The sequence below is a fragment of the Giraffa tippelskirchi genome, chromosome 6 (genome assembly GCF_054371585.1).
Source record: "Giraffa tippelskirchi isolate mGirTip1 chromosome 6, T2T-mGirTip1v1.2.pri, whole genome shotgun sequence".
NCBI classification, from domain to species: domain Eukaryota; kingdom Metazoa; phylum Chordata; class Mammalia; order Artiodactyla; family Giraffidae; genus Giraffa; species Giraffa tippelskirchi.
In genome coordinates this window covers 97,394,489-97,421,938 of record NC_137280.1, presented here as the reverse complement: position 1 = coordinate 97,421,938, position 27,450 = coordinate 97,394,489, and the positions used below count along the sequence as shown (strand labels likewise).

Below are 27,450 nucleotides of genomic sequence, written 5' to 3'. Positions count from 1 at the left end.
GCAACCCACTCCAGTATTCTTGCCTGGGAAATCCCATGGACAGAGGAGCCTGGCAGGCTACAGTCCAGGGGGTCACAAAAAGTCAGACATGACTGAACGACTATCACTAGTTGATTGAAATATTGTGTTAGTTTCAGGTGTACAGCAAAGTGATTCAGTTATACATATACATATACCTATTCTTTTCTAAACTCTTTTTCCATTTAGGTTATTACATAATACTGAGTACAGTTCCCTGCACTACACGGTAGGTCTTTGTTGGTTATCCATTCTATTTTTTAAAGTGTGTCGATTTTTAAAAGTGTACTAGAACTTATAATTTTATTTTTGACTGTGCTGGGTCTTCTCTAGTTGCAGTGAGCGGGGGCTACTCATTGCAGTGGCTTCTCTTGTTGCAGAGCACAGGCTGTAGGGTTGAAGGCTTCTGCATTTGTGGCTCAGGGGCTTAGTTGCGGCTTGGCATGTGGGATCTTCCCGGACCAGGGATTGAATCCGTGTCCCCTGCATTGGCAGGCGGATTTTCATCCACTGTACCACCAGGGAAGTCCACATGTATCTCTTCTTTTACAAATTCTCTACCCATTTAGGTTGTTATGTAATATTGAGCAGAGTTCCCTGTCCTCTACCATAGGTCCTTGTTGGTTATCCATTCTATTTTTAAAAATATTATTTGTTTATTTGGCTGCACAGGGTCTTAGTTGTGGCATGAGAACTCTCAGTTGTGGCATGTGGGATCTAGCTCCTTGACCAGAGATCACACCAGGGCCCCCTGCATTGGGAGCATGGACTCCCAGCCACTGGACCACCAGGGAAGTCCCTTATCTAGTCCAAATATACCAGTGTGTACATGTCAAACCTGAACCCCCAGACTATCCCTCCTCCCCAGCCCTTTCCTTCTCCGTCCCTGTGTCTGGGCTCATGTTTTCGGTCGCAGAGCCAGCGCGGATCCTTTTGCAAGTTTTCAAGGATCATTCCTGTAACTGGGGATGGCGTCTCCCACCTACTCATTTCTCTTGCTTCACTGCCTCGGAGTCGTTCTTCAGATCTGCCTGGGGTGTTTTCACGTATCTCTAAAGCCCAGGTGGTAACTTATCCTCCAACGTTGCTTTTAGAAAACTAAAGTAGGCTTCATCCTGTCAAGGGTGCTCTCTCAGCCCGAGGTCACCAAGTGGAGCCAGCAGTCTCCTGTTCTCTCTTATCTTCCCTCCTTCTACTCCGCTTTTGTATTCCACCCCTGATCTTTACAAAAAATAAAAATGAAGCCAATTCTAGAAGATATTTGGCTGTCTGAGATTAGGGGCTCGAAGGATCTTCTTGGATCTTCTACCTGCTTTGCCTCTGTCCTCAGTGAAACACCTGCTTGTCCCAGCCAGGCTGTCTCCATTACATCTGAGTGAAAGGGAGGAGAGACATCCAAACAGCTTTGTTTTTTGGTCTACTCAGCCCCAAATAATTTGTCTAAGCTGACTTTTTAAAAAAATCCTAAATGGACTTTACTTTTTTTTTTTTTTTGTCTGAACAGTGCAGTATGTGGAATCTTAGTTCCCCAACCAGGATAGAACCCACGCCTCCCTTGCAGTAGAAGCACAGAGTCCTAACCCCTGGACCACCAGGGAAGTTCCCTGGATTTTACATCTTGCTGAGAACTTAATTTCAATTTAGAAATATGTGTATTTAGGGAAAGCTGGGTTTCAAATGGACTTTACATGATGACTGAAGACAGAAAATCCACCTTCAGTTTTTATGCCTCAACATTATATGGAGAGGACTTCCTGGTGGTCCAGTGGCTAAGACTCTGTGCTGCCAGTACAGGGGACCGGGGTTTGATCCCTGGTCAGGGAACTAGATCCCGCATGCTGCAACTAAGACCTGGAGCAGCCAAATAAATAATTTTTAAAAATTATACAGAAGATAAAGCAACCCAGAGATGATGCAACTCGGAGGGCTTTGGTCCGCTTTTTGCAGAGCTAATCAGCACTCACCCATTTCTCTTTTGGTAAAACTGTCAGCTTTTCACTTGAGCAATAAACACATTTTCAGGACTTCCCTGTTGGTCCAGTGGTTAAGACTCCACACTCCCAATTCAGGGGGCCCAGGTATAATCCCTGGTCAGGGAACTAGATCCCAGATGCTGCAACTAAAACCTGGTACAACCAAATAAATAAAAAATAAAAACATTTTTAAAAAGTAAAGAAACAAACATGTTTTCTGTGCCAACCGTTTGCAAAGACTTGGCAGGGAGATGAGGTAAGGGACAGGTGTGGAGGGCCCAGGTCTGTCCTTGAGGAGTTGATGAGAGTCTGGAAATTTCTCTGAACTGGGTGTACCCACCTGGTACATCTTCACATCAGGTGGCCTAAGTATTGGTGCTTCAGCATCAGTCCTTCCAATGAATATTCAGGGTTGATTTCCTTTAGGATTGACTGGTTTGATCTCCTTACTGTCCAGTGGACTCTCAGGGGTCTCCTCCAGCACCACAGTTCAAAAGCATCAATTTTTCTGTATTCAGCCTTCTTTATGATCCAACTCCCACCTCTGTACATGACTACTGGAAAAATCATAGCTTTGACGGGATGGACCTTTGTCAGCCAAGTGATGTCTTTGCTTTTTAATATGCTGTCTAGGCTGGTCAAAGCTTTTCTTCCAAGGAGCAAAGCATCTTTTAACTTCATGGCTGTGGTCACCATCTGCAGTGATTTTGGAGCCCAAGAAAATAAGGTCTGTCACTCTTTCCATTTTTTCCCCATTTATTTGCCAGGAAGTGATGGGACTAAATGCCATGATCTTAGTTTTTTTGAATGTTGAGTTTTAAGCCAGTTTTCTTTTTTTTTTAAGCCAGCTTTTTCATGGTCCTCTTTCACTTCTTTAGTTCCTCTTCATTTTCTGCCATTAGGGTGGTATCATCTGCATATCTGATGTTGTTGATATTTTTCCCGACAATCTTGATTCCAGCTTGTGATTCACCCAGCCTGGCTTTTCACATGATGTACTCTGCATATAAGATAAATAAGCAGGGTGACAATATATAACCTTCAGGTACTCCTTTCCCAATTTTGGACCAGTCTGTTGTTCCATATCCGGTTCTACCTGTTGCTTCTTGACCTGCATACAGGTTTCTCAGGAGGCAGTTAAGGTGGTCTGGTATTCCCATCTCTTTAAGGATTTTCCAGTTTGTTGTGATCCACACAGTCAAAGTCTTTAGCATAGTCAATGAAGCAGAAGTAGATGTTTTTCTGAAATTCCCTTGCTTTTTCTATGATCCAGAAGATGTTGGCAATTTGATCTCTGGATCTTCTGCCTTTTCTAAATCCAGCTTGAACATCTGAAGTTCTCAGTTCACATGCTGTTGAAGCTTAGCTTGAAGGATTTTGAGCATTACTTTGCTAGCATGTGAAATGAGTGCAATTGTGTGGTAGTTTGAGCATTGCCTTTCTTTGGGATTGGAATGAAAACTGACCTTTTCCAGTCCTGTGGCCACTGCTGAGTTTTCTAAATTTGCTGGCATATTGAGTGCGACATTTTAACAGCATCATCTTTTAGGATTTGAAATAGCTCAGCTGGAATTCCATCAGCTCCACTAGTTTTGTTGGTAGTAATGCTTCGTAAGGCCCATTTGACTTCACACTCCAGGAATCTGGCTCTGGGTGAGTGACCACACTATTGTGGTTGTCCAGGTCATTAACACTTTTTTGTATAGTTCTTCTGTGTGTTCTTGCCACCTCTTCTTAATATCTTCTGCTTCTGTTAGGTCCATACCATTTCTGTCCTTTTTTGTGCCCATCTTTGCATGAAATGTTCCCTTGATATCTCAATTTTCTTGAAGAGATTTCTAGTCTTTCCCATTCTACTGTTTTCCTCTATTTCTTTGCATGTTCACTTAAGAAGATGGGTTTCTTATCTCTCCTTGCTATTCCCTGGAACTCTGCATTCAGATGGGTATATCTTTCCTTTTCTCCTTTGCCTTTTGCTTCTCATCTTTTCTCAGCTATTTGTAAAGCCTCCTCAGACAACCATTTTGCCTTTTTGGGTTTCTTTTTCTTGGGGATGGTTTTGATCGTCACCTCCTGTACAATGTTAATGAACCTCTGTCCATGAGAGAGGTGGTACCCGAGAACTCAGGAGAAGAGGGGTGAGAGGTTTGTCGAGGGAGGATTCCCCCACCCCAGGGACATATTGAGCTGCAGGGGGAGATGTCCAGGTCCAGGTCAGTCCTGACTGAAGCTCCAGAGCAACTTGAGCTGGAAACTTCTGTTAATACTTGGAGGTTGTCAGTGGATAACTGATCCTTGCTGCCGTGGGCTCTCCTGGGGAGGAAGAAGGGCTTTTGCATAGACTGTGGCATGGGTGCCACTTACAAATCATTTGACAGGCTTTATTTTGTGACTGCTTGTGCTGTCCATCAAGATTTTGCCCAAAAGGAGGCCAGTGAATGAGAACACGAAGACCTGATGTGAAGCTCCTCTGTCTCCAGGGACCCTTTTCAGACTTGGACAGTGCACTTAGCGAGGAGGTTCTCTCCTGACCATGGGCTGTACATGGCTCTGCCCAGGCCTCATAGAAACAGGCATCCCTGTGTATGCAGAGGTGATGCCATCTAGAATTTGGATAAATCTGATGTTGTGTTGATCAAGTGGTCTCTTTTTTTACAATGGTGGGAGAGATGGTGAAGGGCTGTAGGGTCCCTGTAGAAGTTATGGCACCCTACTTTGGTTTGTCCAAGATTCATGTAAGAGAGACAACCCCAGCTTGAACCGTTCAAGCCAAGTTTGGCTCCTGTGCCTGGCCAGTCCAGAGAAGACCTGGCCCCAGGCAGGGCTGGGTCACTTTGTCTTGTCCCCTGAGGTCCTTTCCTGGCTGTGCTCCCTGCATCCATCCAGCCTCTTTCTTCAGAATTGACCGCATCCTCCTGCCTTTGTTTTGGAGGCCAAGATGGCAGCCAGTAGCCTCAAGCGTAGCCATGGCAGCTAAGGAGCCCCACTGGGAAGAAGGCTGCGCCCTCCCTCCTGTTGTTACTTGTGTGAACGTCTTAGTCGCTCATTCAAGTCCAACCTTTTGCGACCCCATGGACTATAGCCCGCCAGGCTTCTGTGTCCATGGAATTCTCCAGGAAAGAATACTGGCGTGGGTAGCCATTCTCTTCTCCAGGGGATCTTCCCCACCCAGGAGTGGAACCCAGATCTCCTGCATTGCAGACAGATTCTTTATTGTCTGAGCCACCAGAGAAGCCCCTATGAAGTTGATCAAGTCTTATTGTTTTTGACCTACAAAAGTGGCAATTTCATACAGTTGAAATTCAGGAAAGAAAGTTGGTTGGCCTGCAACCCTTTGGACCAATCACTTGATGTGGGTGAAAGGGTGGTTACTGTGATTGGCAGGCCCAGGTCCCATATGGACCAATCACTGATGGGGGTAGAGGATTGGTTATTGTGATTGGCAGGTCTGGGTCCAGTGTGGACCAGTCACTACTGTGATTAGTGTAGTGGGTGGGGCATATGACTGTGGTGGACCTTCCCCTTGGAAAAAGAATTCTAGGAAGACAAAAAGATATGGTCAGCTGCTTGCTATCGAAAGTTAGAACTAAAGGCACAAAGCCGATCAACGACCAGCCAGTAACTGAGGCCTGGAGAGGTTCACTGCCCTGCTGGGGCCATGTAACTAGTTGGGCTGAAGCCAGAATGCGGTCATTGGTCTTCTGGCGACTAGCAGTCCTTGCACCTGACCAGAAAGAGCAGTGGGGGAAGGGCAGGTCCTATTTTCAAGGTGGTGTTCTTACAAAGATGCTCAGTGCCCCCGCTCAACACACAACTCTCTCTTGGGTGAGCACTATGTGGCATGACCTGCAAAGAGCCTATATTAGCTTCCTGTTGCTGTTGTAACTTACGGAGCCTCACGGGGGCTAAATCCCCCTGTGGGCAGGGCCGGTCCCTCTGGAGGCTCCAGGGAACACCGGCTCCTGCCTTTTCCAGCTTCTAGAGGCACCGCATCTCTGGATTGCAGCCCCTCCCTCTATCCTCACAGCCAGCAGAGCAGCATCTCCCGTCTCTCTGCCTTTGACCCTCCCCCTCCTCTTATAGGGGCCCTGTCTCAGGGGCCTTAATCCCACCTGCAGAGTCCCTTCTGCCCTATGACATGTCCCCATGGTCCCAGGACTAGGACGGGGGCGTCTTTGTGGACGTTATCTTCTCTGCCACAGTGTCCAGGCAAAATGCTGTTTCTGTGGAAGTGCCTGGAGGCACTGTCGAGTATTTTGGACCAAACAGTCACTGTGTTTTCTGAGCTTCGCTTGGTTCCAAGGCAGATTTCGGAGTCTGATTTTTATCTGCCCTCCACCAGACCTGCCAACATCTGGATGCGGTTTCTGCACCCTTCGAGGAGGCCGCTTCGGGGTCATGCCGGGGCATGAATGCACTGGCAAGCATCCAGGCCAGAATTTGTCGGACTCTGAGCTGGGGCAGGGCTGCCAGCGGCCTGGCCTCTCCTGGGTTTCCTCGTTTGTTCACAGATAATCCCTCTTGGCCTTCACGTTCTGGGTGTTTCTGTTTGTGAACAGTTTTCCCTTCTCACTTCTCTGCTTCTGGCATATGTCAGTTCCTCTCTCTCAATGCCTTTCTGTCTATTTTTATTGGGGTAGATTATGTGTGTGTGCTTAGTGGCTCGGTTGTGTTTGACTCTTTGCGACCCCATGGACTGTAGCCTGCCAGGCTGCTCTGTCCATGGAATTCTCCAGGCAAGAATACTGGAGTGGGTTGCCATGCCCTCCTCCAGGGGATCTTCCCAACCCAGGGATCAAATCCAGGTCTCCTGCATTACGGGCGGATTCTTTACCATCTGAACTACCAGGGTAGATTCTTTACCATCTGAACTACCAGGGTAGATTATACATAATGTAAAATTCACCATCGTAACCGTTTTTAGGTGCACAGCTTGGTGGCACTAAGCACATTCACATGGTTGTGCAACCATCCCCACCATCATCTCTAGAACTTTCTCATCTTCCCAAGCTAAACCTCCATTCTCTTTAAACACTGACTCCCAGTCCCCTCCCCCAGCCCCGGGCCCCATTATCTACTTCCTGTCTCTGTGGGTCTGGCTCCTCCAGGACCTCCTGTGAGTGGAATCAGTGTTTGTCCTTCTGTGTCTGCTTCTGTCACTGAGCATCATATTCTCAAGGCTCATCCAGATGGTAGCAGGTGTCTGAATCTCCTTCCTTTTTAAGACAGAGTAGCATTTTCCACTGTGTGGATGGACCACGTTGTGTTTATCCATCATCCACCAATGGACACTTGGGTTGCTTCTACCTTTGGTCTGTGTGAATATGCTGCTGTGAACATAGGTGTGCAGATATCTGTTTGAGACCCTGCTTTTTGTTCTTTTTGGGTGTATGTATACCCAGGAGTCAGCTTACTGCAGCATATGGTTGTTCTGTGTTTAACTTTTTGAGAACCCCCCAGACTGCTTCCCTGTTGGCTACACTGGTTTGTGTTCCCAGTGACAGGGCATGACAGGGCTAATTGCCCCACATCCTCACCAGTGCTTGCTAGCTTCTGGTTTTTGATGATAAGCATCCTAATAGGCATATACCCTCTCTTTTTTAACACTTTTCCTTTGTGAAGCTGGTGGGGAGAACTGCATGGTCAGAGGTCACAGTCTCTGTGCAGGACTGTCCTCAATTCTGAGGTCATTTGCAAGTTCAGGGATGTACTGGGTGAACTGTGTCCCCACCATTGCAGTCCTAACCCCCAGCACCTCAGGAGGTGCCCTCATTTGGATATAGGGTCTTTGTAGATACAATCAAGTTAAAACGAGGTCATCAGAGTGGGCTTTAATTCGATACAACTGCTGTCCTTACAGCAAGGGGATGTTTGGACACTGAGAGAAGGCAGTGTAGAGATGGAGGCAGAGACAGAATGATGCTGCCACAAGCCAAGTGACAACAAAGGTCACCAGCCACCCCTGGAAGCCAGGAGAGAGCCTGGAACAAGTCCTCCCTCATGGCTGCAGAGGAAGCTACCCTGCTGACATGCTGACCTCTGATTCTTGACCTCCAGATCTAGGAGTCAACAAGTGTCTCTTATATAAGACCCCATGCTTGTGGTGCTTTGTTATGGCCACCCCAGGAATCTAATAAGCAGGGGTGGTTCCCAAAACCACCATGAGGTTTGACAATTCACTAGAAAGACTCAGAAAACAGTAAGTGCTGTCATAGTCACAGATATGGTTTAAGATTAGCTATAACAGGGGGATAAAGATTATGGATTAAGGGATTTCCCTGATGGTTAAAGACCCTGATGCTGGGGACGACTGAAGGCAGAAGAAAGGGGCAACAAAGGATGAGATGGTTGGATGGCATCATCAGTTCAATGGATATACGTTTGAGCAAACTCCGGGAGATGATGAAGGACAGTGAAGCCTGATGTTCTGCAGTCCATGGGGTCACAGAAAGTCAAATACAGCTGAATGACTGAGCATCAGCTGGTGGTCCAGTGGCTAAAACTCCATGCTTCTAATACAGGGGTTCCAGGTTCCATCCCTGGTCTGGGAGCTAGATCCCACAAGCCACAAGTAAGACCTGATGCAGCTAAATAAGTTAATAAAATAGTAACAAAAATAAGATGATGGATTAAGATCAACTAAAGGGAGAGAGACACAGTACTGAGTCTAGCTGTCTGAGACCCTTTGGGCTGCCGTTCCAAAATACGAAGACTGGGCAGCTGATACACAACAGATATTTATGTCTTACAGTACTGGGGGCTGGAAATCCAGCATCAAGGCACTGGCAGGTCCAGTGTCTGCTGAAGATCTGCTTCTTGGCTCATCGATGGCCATCTCCTTTCTGTGTCTTCTTATGGCAGAGGGCCCAGGGAGCTCTCTGGGGTACAATGCCATATTAGTTTCTGCTGTACAGCAAAATGAATCAGCTGTATGTATATACATACTGGTGGTGCTGGTGGTAAAGAACCCACCTGCCAATACAGGGGACATTAGAGATGAAGGTTTGATCCCTGGGTCAGGAAGATCCCCTGGAGGAGGAAGTGACAACCCACTCCAGTATTCTTGCTGGAGAATCTCATGGACAGAGGAGCCTGGTGGGCTGCAGTCTATAGGGTTGCAAAGAGTTGGACACAACTGAAGCAACTTAGCATACATTCTCTCTTCTTTGGATTTCTCTCCCATTTAGGTCACCACAGAGCACTGAGTTCCCTGTGCCATACAGTAGATTTTCATTAGTTATTCATCTCATTTCTTTTTAAAGAATTTTTAATAACATTCTATTTAGCCCAATATAGTCTAGATACGTTTCAACGTATAGTCAGTATAAAGATTGTAAGATGTTTTATACTCTTTCTCTCTCTCTTTTTTCTCACACTGTCTTAGAAATCCAATGTGCATTTTTTATTTATAGGGTACCTTATTTCAAGTGCTCAGTAGTCATATGTGGCTAGTTGTTGTATAGTCTCTAAGTCGTATCTTGACTTTTTGCGACCCCATGGACTGTAGCCCACCAGGCTCCTCTGTCCATGAGATTTCCCAGGCAAGAATACTGGAGTGGGTTTCCATTTTCTTCTCCTCTGGGTTCCCTTTATATGGGCACTAATCTCATTCCTGGGAGCCCCACCCTTATCACTTCCCCAAAGCCCCCACCTCTAAATATCATCCCATGGAGGGTTAGGATTTTAACATATGAATTGGGAGTGGGAGACACAAACAGAAAGTTCCATGTCCTCTCCCTACACAGTCAGGGTGCAGTATTCTCCTGGCTTTGTTGTGTGACAACACACATGCAGCGTTGCCAGTCAGGGTGGCTCCCCCAAGCTCCAGGGTACAGAGCTTTCACTGGGCGCAACTGACTCACTGACTGACTCATTGGTCATCCACACGGTTGACCTCAGACTCCGAGAGACCACTTCCTAGAACTGGGGGTAAAGGCCAAAGTTTATTTCTGTTTGTTTGTTTGTTTGTTTTTAGAGTGTTCTATTTTATCCACTCCCCCCACACTGTTTTGTCATTAAGTCATAGAATAGGGACTTCCCTAGCAGTGCAGTGGTTAAGACTCCATGCTTCCAAAGTAGGGGATATGGGTTCAATCCCTGGTCAGGAAACTAAGATCCCATATGCCATGTGGCACAACCAGAAAAAAATAACAGTCATATAGTATGAGGATAGCTTCCCAGATGGTGCTAGTGATAAAGAACCTGCCTGCCAATGCAAGAGACTTGAAAGACAGGTTTGATCCCTGGGTTGGGAAGATCCCCTGAAGGAGGGCACAGCAACCCACTCCAATATTCTTGCCTGGAGAATCCCATGGACAGAGGAGACTGATGGGCTACAGTCCATGGGGTCACAGAGTCAGACATGACTGAGCGACTAACACTTTCACTTTTTACTTTCATATCCACTATTATTCAGTTCTAAATAATTCTTTAAACCTTCAGTTCAGTTGCTTAGTCATGTCCGACTCTTTGTGATCCCATGGATTGCAGCATGCCAGGCTTCCCTGTCTATCGCCAACTCCCGGAGCCTACTCAAACTCATGTTCATCCAGTTTGTGGTCCAGTCTGTTTTCAATTATTTTATGTCTGAGTGAGTTTTAAGCGTATAAAATATTGTCATGTATATTGTTTTATACTCTCAGATGGTTTCACTTTCAGAATGTCTTCAGTATCTAGTACTGTCTTTTTTTTTCCACTGACTCTTGCTGATTTTTTTTTTCTTAGTGTGTTTTGCAATTTTGAGGTTGTGAACTCATCATTAGCACACTTTTATCTGTTGGAATCCTGCGGAATCTGAGATGAGGGTGTGTCTCTCTTAAAAAGTTTTGTCTAACTTTGTTTTTCTGCCCTTTACCCATTGGATTTGACTGCTTAAAAGCAGAAGAGTAACTGGGTTTTCCTGATGAAAGATCAGTCTGGCTCTAGTGTGAATAATGAAGTGGAGAGTCCAAGTTGTTTCAAGAATTCAGATTTGAGGTGGTGATGACTTGCACTAGGCAGTATGGATGAAGACAAAAGAAGAACCCTAGACCAAGGGTCACCATATTATGGCCCACAGATTAACCCCAGCCAATTGCCTGTTTCATGGGAACACAGTCATACCTGTGTGTTTACATGTGCCTGATGCTGCTTTTATGACATGACAGAGTTGTATTAATAGTAGACTGTGGGACTACAAAGCTGAAGATATTCACTCTCTGGCTGTCTGCATATGAAGTTTAGTGCCCCCTGTTCTAGAGAAGTGCAGGATATTGAATCTGCAGGACTTGGTGATAGACACAGTCTGAAGAGACTAATTACACTCGTCCCTCACTGTCTGAGGGACACCAAAACCCATAGATGCTCGAATCCCTTATATAAGATGACTTAGTGTTTGCATATAAGGGCCTCCCAGGTGGTTCAGTGGAAAAGAATCCACTTGCCAATGCAGAAGACACGAGAGATGCAGGTTTGATACCTGGGTCAGGAAGATCCCCTGGAGGAGAGCATAGCAACCCACTCTAGTATTCTTGCCTGGAGAATCCCATGGACAGAGGAACCTGACGGGCTACAGTCCATGAGGTCGCAAAGAGTTGGACAGGACTGAGCAAGTAACACACACACACACACACACACACACGCACGAACACACTGAGATGTGCGGCTTATGTGGCTAAAACAGAGAAATCCCAGGGAAACTGAGACGGTCACTGTAGGTGTTGGCAAGATATCTAGAGGGAGAGTCAAGAGGGAGCTGGAAGTTCTTTCTGAATTTGTGTGAAGCTCAACAGCTCTCTCTTGCTGACAGCAGCCCCTGGCTGATAGCCAGCAGAAAGAGGGGGCCTCAGCCCTACAAGCACAAGGAACCAGATTCTGGCCACAGCAGGGAGCTCAGGAGTGGATCCTCCCTGGTTGAGCCTCTGGATGAGAATGCTACCCAGCTCACACTTTTTTTTTTCTGCACTGCACAGCTTGTTGGATCTTAGCTTCTCTAGCAGGAATTGAACCCATGTCACGGCAGTGAAAGTGCCAAGTCCTAATCACTGGATCTTCAGGGAACTCTCCCAGCTAATGCTTTGTTTGCAGCTGAGTGAGACCCTGAGCAGAGGACCCCTAAAACGTGCCAGATTCCTGACCCGCAGAAACCATGAGATAATGAACGTGCATTGTTTTAAGCGGCTATGTGTGTGATGACTTGTTACGTGGCAGCAGCTGACTAGCACACCTCCTCTAAGAGGGCCCTTGCTTGCTCCCTCCTGCCACAGGGCTTTTACATATTTTGTTCTTACTGTATGGACATCTATTGCTTCCACCAGGCACTGGCTGGATTCCTATTTATCCTTCAGAACTCATGTAACTCATCCCTCCATCAGGAAGCCTCCCCTGACCCCTGTCTAGATCAAAGCTTCCTTTTGACAGAGACCCAAAGCCCCGTGGATGCATCTCTCCTTTCCAGCCATTATTGTAGCCACAATTTTAATTTACTTGGGTCTCGGTCACTAAGATTTATGCTCTGTGAGCTGAGAATCACATCTGTCTCATTAATGGCGGGGTACCCAGCACAGAGCAGCCAGGCCTGGCCCGTCGTAAATATCAGATTGATGGAGACAGTGAATGGAGCTTCTATGTTCAATGCTAAATAGCAGCGGGGCCCCTCTGTGCCCTAATGATGGTGATGACAAGACAATTTGGAGAACACAGGAATCTTTAGAAAACCCAAGGGGTAGGGGGTGGCAGGGCCGGCTGGGGTTGAATGAATGTAGTGTATGTGTTTGTAGGGGGGCTGTCAATGAGCTCATACACTACATTCGTGTTTCCAGCCCTAATCACAAAAGTGAATCTTGGTGTCTTTGTCCTTAAAACATTTCATCGAGTGATTCTTAGAGCTTCTCTGGCTCCCTGGAAGGCAGTTCAGCTCAAGTGTAAGAATAAAGGGGTGAGCATTGTACGACCTTGCTCCCCACCCCTGCACAACTCCCCTTTCTTACCAACTCTGGATGGTGGTGGTGAGACGCAGAGTGGCTGTTCCCAGTAGGACGTGTTACCTTGATCGGCTAGGACATTCTGGCTGGGCCCCAGGGTGGGGTTCCAGATTTAACAATAAACATGCAGCACACCCAGATAAATTTGAATTTCAGGCAAACAACAGATACATTTTAGGGAGACTTCCCTGGCAGTCCAGTGGCTAAGACTCTGTGCTCCCAATTCAGGGGGCCTGGGTTCGATCCCTGGTCAGGGAACTAGATCCTGCATGCTGCAACTGAGATCCAACATAGCCAAATAAATGACTTGAATAAAAAAATTTTAAATGCTTTTTCTTAATAAAAGTATGTTCCAAATTTTGCACAAGGCATGTTAGGAACTGTATGTGTCAGGTTCTCTAGAGAAAGAGAACCAGTAGAATGGAGAGTAAGACAGACAGAGAGACCAGAATTAGCTCACAATCATGGGAGCTGGCAAATGCAAAATCTGCAGGGCAGGCTGGAGACCCTGGGAAAAGTTGATGTTGCAGCTCAAGTACAAAGGCCACCAGGAGGCAGTATTCTTGCTTCTTTGGGGGGAAACCTTGATCTTTTCTCTTAAGGCCTTCAACTGATTGGATACAGCCCACCTACACTACAGAAGCTCATTTGCTTTACTCAACATCAAATGTTAATTATGTCTTCATAGCAATGTCAAGAACCATGTTTGGCCAAAACCCAGCATCATGGCCTAGCCCTATGGACACATAAAATTAACTATCACAGGATGTTTTTGTCATGTTTTTTGTTTGCTTGTTTATTTTGGCTGAGCTGTGTGGCATGTGGCATCTTAGTTCGCTGACCAAGGATCAAACCTGTGCCCCTGTACTGGAAGCTTTGAGTTTTAACCACTGGACCGCCAGGGAAGTTTATAGGTCTTATTCATCTGAAATTTAAGTTTGACTGGGTGTACTGTATTTATGGGCTTCCCAGGTGGCGCTAGCGGTAAAGAACCTGCCTGCCAATACAGGAGACATAAGAGATGTGGGTTCAATCTCTGCATCGGGAAGATCCACTGGAAGAGAGCATGGCAGTCCACTCCAGTATTCTTGCCTAGAGAATCTGATGGACAGAGGAACGTGGCAGGCTGCAGTACATGGGGTTGCAAAGAGTTGGACACAACTGAAGCGACTTTGCACGCACACAGTGTATTTTATCTGATGCACAGACCCGCCGTCCATCCATACGGGCCTACAAAGCAGCTCCATTCCCCCCAGAGAAGCACTTGGCCGAGTACGCACCTTCATGGAGCCCTGTCAAAGGAAGTAGAATGGGATTGTCTCCCCACTTCCTTCTGGGTGGTGTTCAAATGGGGAAGAGTGTGTCAGAGGCCAGATATGAGTCATTCTCTGCCCACGCAATGGAGGCAGCATTCATGGGGAGCGGGGGTGGGGGGAGGTAATGATATCCACTGCTGCAGAGCCGTAAAGGTGACTCATCCCCTCCTAGACAAAGGCTTCTCTGCAGGCTGAGGGTTTAGAGTAGAGGTCTGCTCAGGTCTCCTGAACGGAAGGGAATTATCCAGCCAGGTCAGGGGCAGGAGTATGGTGTGGGTGGGGAGGGCTGAACACATTCAAGGCTCTTGTAGTTGCAAGGAGCAGAAGCCAACTGCCTTAAGTGAATTTGTTGGCGCTTGACACAGAGACACTTCAGAGGCAGAAGTGCCGGAGTTCAGCCTGTCACTACCTCTCAGCTCTGCTTTCTGCGAACTGAGAGTCTGAGATCCTGGATCCTGAGAGGCAGGAATTAGCCAGATGGCAGCAGGCATTGTCTTCTGCCCATATAACAGAGGAGGAAGCTGGAGGCCAGAGCTGTTAGATCTCACAGCTTATTCTTACTCTTTGTTGTTTTAGTTGGTCAGTCATATCTGACCCTTTGCAACCCCATGGACTGTGGCCCACGAGGCTCCTCTGTCCATGGGATTTCCCAGGCAAGAAAACTGGAGTGGGTTGTCATGCTATCCTCCAGGGGATCTTTCCAACCCAGGGACTGAACCCTTGTCTCTTGCATTGGCAGGTGTAATCTTTACCACTGAGACACCATCCTCCCTAATAAGAGATTAAAAAAAAAAAATCATTAACTGTTATGATAGAGAATCAGCCTAATGTTAAAATTTTGCATACTCATAAAAATGCCATTGCTGTAAAGCAACTATACGCCAATAAAAATTAATACAATTTAAAAAAACCAAAACGAGACTTCCCTGGTGGTCCAGTGGTTGGGACTTTGCCTTCCAATGCAGGGGGTTCAGGTTCCATCCCTGGTTGGGAAGCTGGGATCCCACATGCCTCGAGGCCAAAAAAACCAAAGCATAAAACAGAAGCAATGTTGTAACAAATTCAATAAAGACTTAAAAAATTTTTTTTAAATGGACTTCTCTGGTGGCACAGTGGATAAGACTCCACCTGCCAATGCAAGGGACACAGGTTAGATCCCTGATCTGGGAAGATCTCCTATGCCGCAGAGCAACTAAGCCAGTGTGCCACAACTACTGAGCCTGTGCTCTAGAGCCCGGGAGCCACAACTACTGAAGGCTGCATGCTGTAGAACCTGGGCTCCACAACAGGAGAAGCCACTGCAGTGAGAAGCCCGAGCACCACAGTGAAGAGGAGCCCCACCCTCTGCAACTGGAGAAAGCCTGAGTGCAGCAGTGAAGACCCAGTACAACCAAAAATAAAATTTAAAAAAACTTAAAAAAAAAAAAATGAAGCCATTAGGAATTCCCTGACAATTCAGTAGTTAGGATTCTGTCTGCAATTTCGCTTCCACGGCCGTGGGTTCAATCCCTGGTTGGGGACCTAAGGTTCCACAAGCTGTGTGGTGCAGCCAAAAAAAAAAAAAAAATACCAAAGCCATTAGTTGGCTTTCAAATAGCATTTAATGGATGAAGGAGCATTGTATTCACTGTCTGTGCCACACCACAACATCACCACACGCTTAGTGGCTTAAGTCAACTCACATCTGTTAACAAGAGTCCAGGCTCGCCTCAGGCGCTATTGATGGCAACTACGTTTGCACAAGGTAGACCCTTGCTTAGGGGAAAAGAAGTGCCCCCCTAGCTCTGACCTCACTTATCTGCCTCTCTTCTGCTGGCCTCCAGGTCTCCGTCCCTGTGTCCGGGAGCCATGGAGCCCACTGCCGGTGACCTACAGCTGGTGCCTGGAGCTACCAAGGACGTCCTGGCTGCAGATGCCGTGTCCTGCCGGGCAGCCCTTTCCACTGTCGTGGCCGCCAGCATCATCCTCTTCACCCTGGGAGTCCTTGTGGGTGAGTGGCCATGGGCTTGCTCGGGTCCATGCACCAGAAGATTGGCAGAAAGATGCCTGGGAGTCGCTCAGGGGTGTCCCAGAGCAAAGGGTCGAACGTACAGGCCACGGAGGCCACCGAGGCCACCAAGAGCAAGGCAAGGGGGCCTGGCGCTGGATGTGGCTGCACTTAGTGCCAGGCTGGGCACAGGGAGCCTGGGCGTGGCAGTAATACCTGCAAATTTCAGGTCTCCCACCTGTGGGGTTCTTAATGAAGATTCATGGCCAGGGTGAAATGGAGACCAGTAGGGAAATGAATTTATTTTGAGAAATTTGGAAAGTCCCCCAAAATATAAGAAATGAGTGAGCAGTCGTTAACTTTTCCACCTCCCACAATCAACAGTGGCTCCCACCTTATTATTATTACTTTTTGCCATGCTACACAGCATGCTGGATCTGAGTTCCCCAACCAGGAACTGAATCCATGCTCCTGCCATGGAAGCACTGAGTCTTAACCATTGGACCCCCAGGGAAGTTCCTCTCACTTCATTTTTTTTTTTTTTTATAAAAAACAAATCTTTATTGAAAGTAGATTTCCAATATTGCCTACATTTAAAGTCTTTTTGTTTTGTTAGAAATATGTTTTAAGATTCAGAATTATCATTTGTAGTTATAGCTAGACATGGAATAATAATGTATATTCATTTGATATTATATTACTTAAAAAGACTTTTCAATATCACTTTCTCAGCATATTTTGGAACAGCAGTGTTCAGGCCAGATTGCCTGGGTTTGAATTCTGGGTCTGTTGGTGAACTGCTGAGTGGGCTTGGGCAAGTTCCTCAGCCTTTCTTTGCTCCATTTCTTCCTATGTAAAGGATCTAATATATTACCTATCTCCCAGAATGATCATGAGGATTGCTGCTGCTGCTGCTAAGTCGCTTCAGTTGTGTCCGACTCTGTGCGGCCCCATAGACGGCAGCCCACCAGGCTCCTCCATCCATGGGATTTTACAGGCAAGAGTACTGGAGTGGGGTGCCATTGCCTTCTCCGCTCTCACTTCATATTTGAAGTCCCTCTCACTTCATACAAAATAAGGCTTCCCAGGTGGCGCTAGTGGTAAGGAAGCCGCCTGCCAATCCAGGAGGCATAAAAGACACGGATTCGATCCCTGGGTCGGAAAGATCCCCTGAAGGAGGGGATGGCAACCAACTCCAGTATTCTTGCCTGGACAATTCCGTGGACAGAGGAGCCTGGTGGACTGCAGTCCATGGGGTCAAAAAAAGTCCGACACAACTGAGCGCACACCCACACATACAAAATGATGACCTGTTGTGAATGCTGTGGGCTGCAGTTACAGAAACACACGGGGTCTTTTTATATCAGTGGAAGGCTCCAGCGGACGCCTACTGACTGCACAGAGTTCCAGGGCTGCCCCACACCTCCACGTGGTAGCCCTGAGCCCCAGCGCTACTTAGACTTAATTTAAATGACAGGTAAATCCAGCTCCTCCATCCACGCCAGCCACATTTCAGAGGTGGCTCGTGGTTCCTGCAGGGGATGCTCAGATCTAGGACCTTCTGCCATCACGGGGAGTTCTGCTCTGACCTGAGCTCCTTCTGAGATGAGTTTCTTAGTTCTGTGTGGGGGCGTGAAAGTTACCCTTCGTTCATGAAATGATGATGGTAACTGGCAGTTTTAGGGGGAAATGGTGTCATGTGGCAAAATAATAAGTTGGCAACCCAATGTGGGATGTATATATTTTAATATTTAAAACGTGTATATTTTTTAATATATATTTAAAATATATAGATGTATGTTTGGGAATATCTGAAATAGCTGGTAGTCTGGCATGGCTGATAGATGCCCTCTAATGGCTGTGAGGTGAAGTGCAGGAAAACTGGTTTTTGTGTGTGTGTGTGTGTGCGTGCGTGCATGCACGGGCACCCCCCACCCCCCCCAGCAAGAGTCAGTTTCACAACTCCGTTCTAGAAGCATAGATAACATTCTGGGACAACAGTTAGATCAAATCTCCAGCAGAACCTCTGAAGCCGAGGAAGGCTTTAAGAAGCACTTAAAATTTAAAAACAATTTTTAAATTACAGTTCAAATTTGTCCCCTTCTCAGACAGCTCAGAATTTTACTCAGCGGTGTACAGTTTTACATGGGCTCCTGGCTGGACTGTTTCTCCAAGTGCATGGGAGCCCATGGGTATTTCAGAGGAAAAGTGGGCTTATTGGGGGCCCAGAGCATAAGCACTTGTGTCCACAAAGCAGGGTTCTTGTTATCTTTCTTTTTAGTTCCTTGCAGGAGCAAACAACGATTTTTAGAATTGTTTTAGTCTGTTTGTTATATCTATTCAATAAATAAATATCTAAATATCTATCTGGATGAATATTCATTCTAGTAAATAGAGCTGGGACCTGACTTCCATAGTGTAGATGACAGCTACTTCTATTTTAAAATTAAAAAAAATTTTTTTTCTTTGGCCATTGCCAGATGGCTTGTGGGGTCTTAGTTCCCCGACCAGGAATTGAACCCAGGGTCATGGTAGTGCGAGTGCTGAGTCCTAACCACTGGGCCAAACCACATGGCATGTGGGATCTTATTTCCCCAAACAGGGATTGAACCCAAGCCCCCGGAATTGGCATCTCAGAGTTTTGAAAAGTTGCTGCTACAAGCCATGAATGATGCTGGGATTCTTGGCCTCCGGAGGAGAAGAATTCAATCTGGGGCCAGTGATGAGGCTTGATCGCTCAGAGCTTTTTGTGTAATAAAGTTTTATTAAAGTTTTATAAAAGAGATAGAGAAAGCTTCTGACATAGACATCAGAAGGGGGCAGAAAGAGTGTCTCCTTGCTAGTTTATAGTAAGGGGTTATTAGCAGGCTGCTAATTAGAGAAGGGAAATGCCTCAAAACTGAGAGAGTTGCACCAGGCCCCTCAATCACAACATGCATTTTGAGATAGCATTGTCACAAGGTGAGTTATTCTAGGCCATAAAACAATTGACATGAATCTTGAAGAAAGGCAGATTTCCAAGTAAATACATAGTTTCATTAACATAGCTTAGAATATTTCCATGAGTAAAACATACTGGTTTGTTCAGCCATTATCGGTTCTGAGTCTTAGGCCAAATCAAATTGAAGAAAGGCAGATTCTAAGATAAATACACAGTTCATTAACACAGCTTAAGAAAAACGTTTCCGTAAGAAAAACTGCATTGGTTAGCTCAAGTTTTGAGAAAAGTTCAGGTGGAAGCAGGTGTCCTCACGACAACACAGAATTTTAAAAGAAACCTCCTTTTAATTGTGCCTAGAGAAGGAAGAACAGCCTCTGACACTTGTAGTTTGTTTTCTTCTGCCACTAAAGAGAGAGAAAAAGAAACGTCTGACACTTACGGTCTATTTCTTCTGCCTGGGGACCTCTAGCCTTCCTGCCTGTTACCCTCTCAGTTTCAACTATTGGACCACCAGGGAAGTCCCTCTGTTTTTAAAATTTTGCAATTATGATCATTTTTGACTGGTGGGCCCCTTTGCCGGTCTTGCATACTTTTTGACAGAAACAGGTGTCTTCATGTACTCTGTAGGGTTGTATTCTTTACTTTAAGACATTTTATGTTCTTTGCTGTTATGTGGTTTCCACAGTGTTTCCTACAGTTGGAAACTGTTGTTATTCAGAGGATGGCATCAGGGGTGGGGGTCTGAGGGTCCTGGTATCCCTGACTGTGGCCATGCCCCTGTGGTACTTGGTGCACTCTTCCAGGGAAAGCGAAAGTGTTAGTCACTCAATTGTGTCCGATTCTTTACGACCCTATGGACTAGAGCCCACCAGGCTCCTCTGTCCATGGGATTCTCTAAACAAGAATACTAGAGTGGGTAGCCATTCCCTTCTCCAGGGGATCCTCCCGACCCAGGGATTGAACCCTGGTCTCCTGCTTTGCAGGTGGATTCTTTATCATCTGAGCCACCAGGGAGGAGGTGGGAATTGCCCCGAAGTTGAGGTAAGGTCTTTTGAGGCCATTTCAGCTGTTTTTGGCTGAAGGTGACCCCGGGCCCTGGGCCAGGTATTTCTAGGGGGAGCCAGCCTTCCCCTTAAGGGAAACTGGGGACACCTGGGGCTTTTGTGCTGGACCTGGGGGCCTTCAGGTTGAGTGATGGGTGAGAGTGGATAAGGGGGCACATAGTAACTTCCCTGACGGTCCAGTGGTTAGGACTTGCAGGGGATACAGGTTTGATCCCTGGTAGAGGAGCTAAGATCCCACATGCCTGGTGGTCAAAAACCAAAAACATAAAGCAGAAGCAGTGTTGGAACAAATTCAATAAAGACTTAAAAAAAAATAGTCCTCTTAAAAAAAAAAAAAAAAAAGAGCACTGTTAATAGTCACTCAACCCCCAGGGAGTCAGCCCATCCCCATTAGTTGGGATCAGCCCTGGGGTGGCGGGCGGCCTTGGAGGCCAGCGTCACTGAGCCCTACCCAAGCAGTGGGCGCTCTCACGGGGCCCTGGTCTCGTCCGCAGCCTCCCTCTCTACACAGGGGGTCGACGTAGAGCACACGGCCGAGCTGCGTGGGATCCGGTTTGCCCCCAGCTTGCAGCAGGAGACCTCAGAGTACTACCGCATGCTGACGCCCGCTCTGGAAATGCTGGTGAGGGTCCTGGGAGCCAGGGGTGGGGGCGGCAAGTGGGTGGCCAGGGGCCCTGACTGAGGCAGCAGGGCAGAGGGGAGGCTGAGGAAGGGAGAGGGGCCATGGGATGAACAGGGCGCAGCTGGTGCTTTCTAGAAAGCAGGGGATGGCAGCATCGGGTGGGAACCTCCGTCTACAAGACCATAGGTCTCACTGGAAGGTTGGAAACTGCATTTCAGTAGAGAAATCAGAACATTCCTATGCAGCTGGTGGGAATCTGAAAAGGGGCAGCCTCCGTGGAAAGCAGTGTGGCAGTTTGACCCTGATGCTGGGAAAGATTGAGGGCAGGAGGAGAGGGGGGCGGCAGAGGATGAGATGGTTGGATGGCATCACCAACTTAATGGACTTGAGTTTGAGGAAACTCAGGGAGTTGGTGATGGACAGGGAAGCCCGGCGAGCTGTAGTCCATGGGGTTGCAAAGAGTTAGACACGACTAAGCGACTGAATGACGAACAGCAATACCATCTGACCCAGCCATTCTGTTCCTGGGTGTCTGCCCCAGAGAAACAAAAGCGTGTGTCCACACAGAAACCTGCACGTGATGTTCACGGCACCATGAGTCAAGATAACCCCGAAGTGAAAGCAACCGGACTGTCCATCAGCAGATAATGCATCAACAGTTGTGATCCCTCCACACCCGGGAGCATCACTCAGCGCTGACACTCACTACCACGTGGACAGACCCTGAGAACAGAATGCTCAGTGAGAGAAACAGACACAGAAGGACACACGAGGTGATTCCACTGATGGGAAACGTCCAGAACAGGCAGATCCGCAGACACAGAGAGTGGGTTCCTGGTTGTCAGGGGCTGGGGGAGGGGATGAGGGGGTAACTGGTAATGGGGATGGGCTTCTTTTGGAGTGATGAGAATGTTTTAAAATCGTGATGAGTTGTACAAATCTGTGAATGTACTAAAACCCCATCTAACTGTATACTTTTAAAAGGTGAGATTTTATGGTAGGTGACTTATACCTCTTTTTTTTTTGGCTGCATTGTGTGGCATGTTGAACTTCCCTGACCAGGAATTGAACCCGTGCCCCCTTCAGTAGAAGCACAGAGACTTAACCACTAGACCACCAGAGAAGTCCAACTTATACCTCACTTGTTTTTTTTTTTGGCCATGCCATGTGGCATGTGGGATCTTAGTTCCCCTGAAAGTGAAAGTGTTAGTGGCTCAGTCATGTCCGACTCTTTACGACCCCATGGACTGTAGCCCACCAGGCTCCTCTGTCCATGGGATTCTCCAGGAAAGAACCCTGGATTGCCATTTCCTCCTTCAGAGGGTCTTCCCCACCCAGGGATCAAACCCAGGGCTTCCACATTACAGGCAGATTCCCCCTACCAGGGATGGAAGTAATGCCCGCTGCAGTGGAAGCTCAGAGTCTTAAACACTGGACCACCAGGGAAGTCCAAATTCATCCATTTTTAAAGTGACATTTAGTACATTCACAGAGTTGTGCAACTATTACCTCTAATTCCAGGAGCTTTCATCACTCCAAAAGGAAACCCTATCTCCCCATCAGCAGTCACTCCCATCCCCTCCCCAGCCCCTGACAACCAGGAACCCACTCTCTGTGTCTGTGAATCACCCTGTTCTGGATGTTCCCCATCAGTGGAATCACACCCTGTATGTCCTCCTGTGGCTGCTTCTCTCACTGAGCATCATGTCCTCAGGGTCCGTCCACGTGGTTGTGAGTGTCGGCTTCACCTCTCTTCATGGCTGAGGGATGCTCCCGTGTGTGGAGGCACCACGCGTTTCTCCATCATGTGTTGGTAGAGCTGTGTTTTCTTGGCACGACCTGGGACTGCCCACCCCCTCACTCACTCAGCAGTGTGAACTGACTGCACACATGGAGTTGAAGAGGAGGTGCTTTTCTCCTCCTTCCCCGCTCTCCCAGCCAGGGGTCTCCGTGGGGTCTCACATTTGTGGCTGTTGTTTCTGTTGCAGTTTGTCAGCAGCTTTCAAGAGACAGAGTTGGAGTCCAGCTGCGTGGGTTGCACGGTGCTGAGTTACTGGTGAGTCAGGGCCTCCTAGGGGTAAAGGATCTTGGGGGACCCCTGGATTTGCAGAGAATTCCAGCTGAGAAGTGCCCTCCCTCTCAAGGCCAATGTCCTCCCCACCAGGGAGGGCAACGCCAGTGTCCTGGTGCGTTTCCGGCTGCACTTTCTGCTGCTGGCTCTGTGGACGCCAAGCCCAGGCCTGGAGGAGCAGCTGTTGCAGCGGGGACTTCGTGCGAGGCTGCAGGGCCTCGGCATCCCCCTGGCCCCCTATGGCACCATCGTGTCTGCCCAGCTCACAGGTGAGTGACCCCAGGGTTGTGGCATCCCCCAGCCCCCTGTGGCACCATCGTGTCTGCCCAGCTCACAGGGGAGTGACCCCAGAGACAAGGAGACTTTGGGAGGGACATGCTGGGGGAGGGGAGCCAGGTGAAAGTTGCATTAAACTTGACACTTTCCATAATTGACCCTTTTGGTGACGAGGAAACATATATACATTGCTTTACCCTCAATGGTAGAGACCACAGGGTGGCAACCTATAATTATTTTCATCTTTGCCACCCACTGGGTCTCTGTCAAGATGACTCAACCTGGCTATCATAGCACAAAAGCAGCGAAGACAATATATAAACAAATGGACACTTATCTGTGTATCAACAAAACTTTATTTATAAAAACAACTGGTGGGCCAGATTTGGCCCCTGGCCCCCTGGTATAGAAATAAGGGTAGATGTTATGCTCTAAAATTCTAAGATTACTGTGTGTTGGGATTTGAGAGCCAGATGTGATTTCAGAGTGTGCAGATTAAAAGATTGTTGCCTTCACCTAGCATTGAAGGACATTTGCAGTCCTGTCTACCACCCCGACACACTCAGTGTCTTAGAAACCTCGCCAGTGCTAAGAGAGATTTCTGCACAGATGAAATTGTTTCAGGTCTACACCATCCACTCTGGCAGCCACCTGCCCCATGCGGCTGTTGTGCTCTTATTATGAGGAACAGAATATTTTATCTGATTTTATCTCAGTTAAGTTAAGGTAGAATTTAAGTGGCTCCCAGGTGGACAGTATAGTTCCCTGCTTTGCAATATGATGTTGTCAAAGAAATTCACCATTTGCTAAATAATCTTTTATCTCTTCGTTTCGCTGCAGGAAGCCAGAAGGGGCCGCTGACAGAAAGAGACTTAAAATCAGGTATGTTTTGATGAATGGATAAAGAAAATGTGGTGTTTACACCACACATGTACACATATACACAATGGAATACTACTCAGCCATAAAAAAGAATGAAATAATGCCATTTGCAGGAACCCGGGTGGACCTAGAGATTCTCATACTAGAAGTAAGTCAGGCAGAGAAAGACAAATACCATATGATACCACTTATATGTGGAATTTAAAATATGTTACAAACAAACTTATGTAAAAAACAGACTCACAATGTAGAGAACAGATTTGGGATTGCCAAGGTGAAGGAGGGTCAGGGAGGGAAGGATTACGGCTTTGGGATTAGCAGATGCAAGCTATTATATATAGGATGGATAAACAATGAAGTCCTACTGTATAGCACAGGGAACTATTAATATATTCAATGTTCTGAAACAAAACATAATGGAAAAGAATATGAAAAAGAATATATACATGTATAACTGAATCACTTTGCTACACAGCAGAATTGAACACATTATAAATCAACTATCATTGTTGTTCAGTTGCTCAGTTGTGTCTGACTCTTTGTGACCCCAGGGACAGCAGCATGCCAGGCTTCCCTGTCCACTATCTCCAGGAGTTTGCTCAAATTCATGTCCATTGAGCCATCCAACCATCTCATCCTCTGTCATCCCCTTTTCCTCCTGCCTTCAATCTTTCCCAACATTATTATCTTTTCCAGTGAGTCGACTCTCTGCATTAGGTGGCCAGAGTATTGGAGCTTCAGCTTCAGCATCAGTCCTTCCAATGAGTATTCAGGGTTGATTTCCTCTAGGATTGACGGGTTGGATTTTCTAAATGTCCAAGTGATTCTCAAGAGTCCTCCAGCACCACAGTTCGAAGGCATCAATTCTTTGGCTCTCAGCCTTTTTTATTTTCCAGTTCTCACATCTATACGTGACTACTGGAAAAACCATAGCTTTGACTATACGGACCGTTGTAGGCAAAGTAATGTCTCTGCTTTTTAATACGCTGTCTAGGTTTGTCATTGCTTTTCTTCCAAGGAGCAAGAGTCTTTTCATTTCATGGCTATAGTCACCATCTACAGTGATTTTGGAGCCCAAGAAAATAGAATCTGTCACTGCTTCTATTGTTTCCCCATCTATTTGCCATGAAGTGATGAAACTGGATGCCATGATCTTTGTTTTTTGAACGTTGAGTTTTAAGCCAGCTTTTTCACTCTCCTCTTTCACATTCATCAATAAGCTGTTTAATTCCTCTTCACTTTCTGCCGTTAGGGTGGTGTCATCTGCATATCTGAGGTTATTGATATTTCTCCCGACAATCTTGATTTCAGCTTGTGATTCATCTAGCCCAGCATTTTGCAAGATGTACTCTACATGTAAGTTAAATAAGCAGAGTGACAATATACAGCCTTGACATACTCCGTGCCCAATTTTTAACCAGTCTGTTGTTCCATGTCCAGTTCTAACTGTTGCTTCTTGACTTGCATACAGGTTTCTCAGGAGGCAGGTAAGGTGTTCTGGTATTCCCATCTCTTTAAGAATTTTCCACCGTTTTTTCATGATCTACATAGCCAAAAGCTTTAGCATAGTCAATGAAGCAGAAGTAGATGTTTTTCTAGAATTCTCTAGCTTTTTCTATGACCCAGTGGATGTTGGCAATTTGATCTCTGGGTCCTCTGCCTTTTCTAAATCCAGCTTGAACATCTGGAAGTTCACAGTTCACATACTGTTGATGCCTAGCTTGGAGGATTTTGAATATTACTTTGCTAGCATGTGAAATGAGTGCAATTGTGCAGTAGTTTGAACATTCTTCTTTGGGATTGGAATGAAAACTGCCCTTTTCCAGTCCTTTGGCCACTGCTGACTTTTCCAAATTTGCTGGCATATTGAGTGCAGCACTTTCACAGCATCATCTTTTAGGATTTGAAATAGCTCAGCTGGAATTCCATCACCTCCACTAGCTTTGATCACAGTGATGCTTCCTAAGGCCCACTTGACTTCACACTCTGGGATGCTCTAGGTGAGTGACCACACAATTGTGGTTATCCGGGTTATTAAGATCTTTTGTGTATAGTTTTTCTATGTGTTCTTGCCGCCTCTTCTTAATATCTTCTGCTTCTGTTTGGTCCATACTGTTTCTGTCCTTTTTTGTGCCCATCTTTGCATGAAATGTTCCCTTGGTATCTCTAATTTTCCTGAAGAGATCTCTAGTCTTTCCCATTCTATTATTTTCCGCTGTTTCTTTGCGTTGTTCACTTACAAAAACTTTCTTATCGCTCCTTACTATTCTCTGGAACTCTGCATTTAGATGGGTATATCTTACCCTTTGTCCATTGCCTTTCACTTGTCTTCTTTACCATCTATTTGTAAGTCCTCCTCAGACAACCATTTTGCCTTTTTGGATTTCTTTTTCTTGGAAATGGTTTTGATCACCACCTCCTGTACAGTGTTACAAACCTCCATCCATAGTTCTTCAGACATTCTATCAGATCTAATCCCTTGAATCTATTTGTCACTTCCACTGTATAATCATAAGGGATTTGATTTAGGTCGTACCTGAATGGCCCAGTGGTTTTCCCTACATTCTTCAATTTAAGTCTGAATTTTGCAATAAGGAGTTCATGATCTCAGCCACAGTCAGCTCCTGGTCTCTTTCTTTGCTGACTGTATAGAGCTTCTCCATCTTTGGCTGCAAAGAATATAATCAATCTGATTTCAGTACTGACCATCTGGTGATGTCCATGTATAGAGTCATCTCTTGTGTTGTTGGAAGAGGTGTTTGCTGTGATCAGTGCATTCTGTTGGCAAAACTCTGTTAGCCTTTGTCCTGCTTATAAATCAAATATACTTCAATTTTAAAAAATCAAGTATGTTTTTTCAGCTCCTTGCCCTCTGCCCAGTTTTTTCTGTTTGTGAACACCAAGAGAGATTTCCCAAAGCTTCTTTAAGGCACACAAAGGAAATCCCTCAAACACAGTAAATGCTAGTTTTGTGCACTAGCCTTTTATGGGGGAGATGGAGTCAGTCCTGTGTGAGCAAAGGATTTAAAAAATGAGGCACTTTTAATTGTTCAGAGCAATTAGAAGAAGGCATTATTTTTTTTTTAAGTGATGTCATGTTATTAAAAGAAAAGACAGAAAGCAAACAATTTTGGGGGGAAAAAAGAGTATGGACCACCTAGAATTTCATTGCTTTAAATATTTTGATGACCCTCCTCCCAGCTGGCTCACAACATGTGTTATCACACAGTGTCCACCTCTTTGTGACCTCATGGACTATAGCCCACCAGTCTCCTTTGTCCATGGGATTTCCCAGGCAAGAATACCTCAGTGGGTTGCCATTTCCTTCTCCAGGGGATC

At 46.4% G+C, this 27,450-nt stretch overlaps 1 protein-coding gene across 3 annotated transcripts in view; it reads left to right on the top strand.

Moving 5' to 3' along the window:
• Positions 1-27,450, top strand: part of TMPRSS9 (transmembrane serine protease 9) — a 57,878-nt gene that overhangs the window by 10,319 nt on the left and 20,109 nt on the right. For 2 of the 3 annotated variants that reach the window (XM_081499943.1, XM_081499942.1), the window contains exons 2-6: positions 16,092-16,258; positions 20,755-20,882; positions 22,871-22,938; positions 23,047-23,222; positions 24,070-24,111. In XM_081499943.1, the coding sequence (XP_081356069.1) occupies positions 16,117-16,258; positions 20,755-20,882; positions 22,871-22,938; positions 23,047-23,222; positions 24,070-24,111 (556 nt within the window). In that variant the 5' untranslated portion in view covers positions 16,092-16,116. Of the gene's footprint in view, positions 1-16,091; positions 16,259-20,179; positions 20,238-20,754; positions 20,883-22,870; positions 22,939-23,046; positions 23,223-24,069; positions 24,112-27,450 lie in introns of all 3 variants that reach the window. The other variant, XM_081499945.1, reaches the window with a different exon arrangement.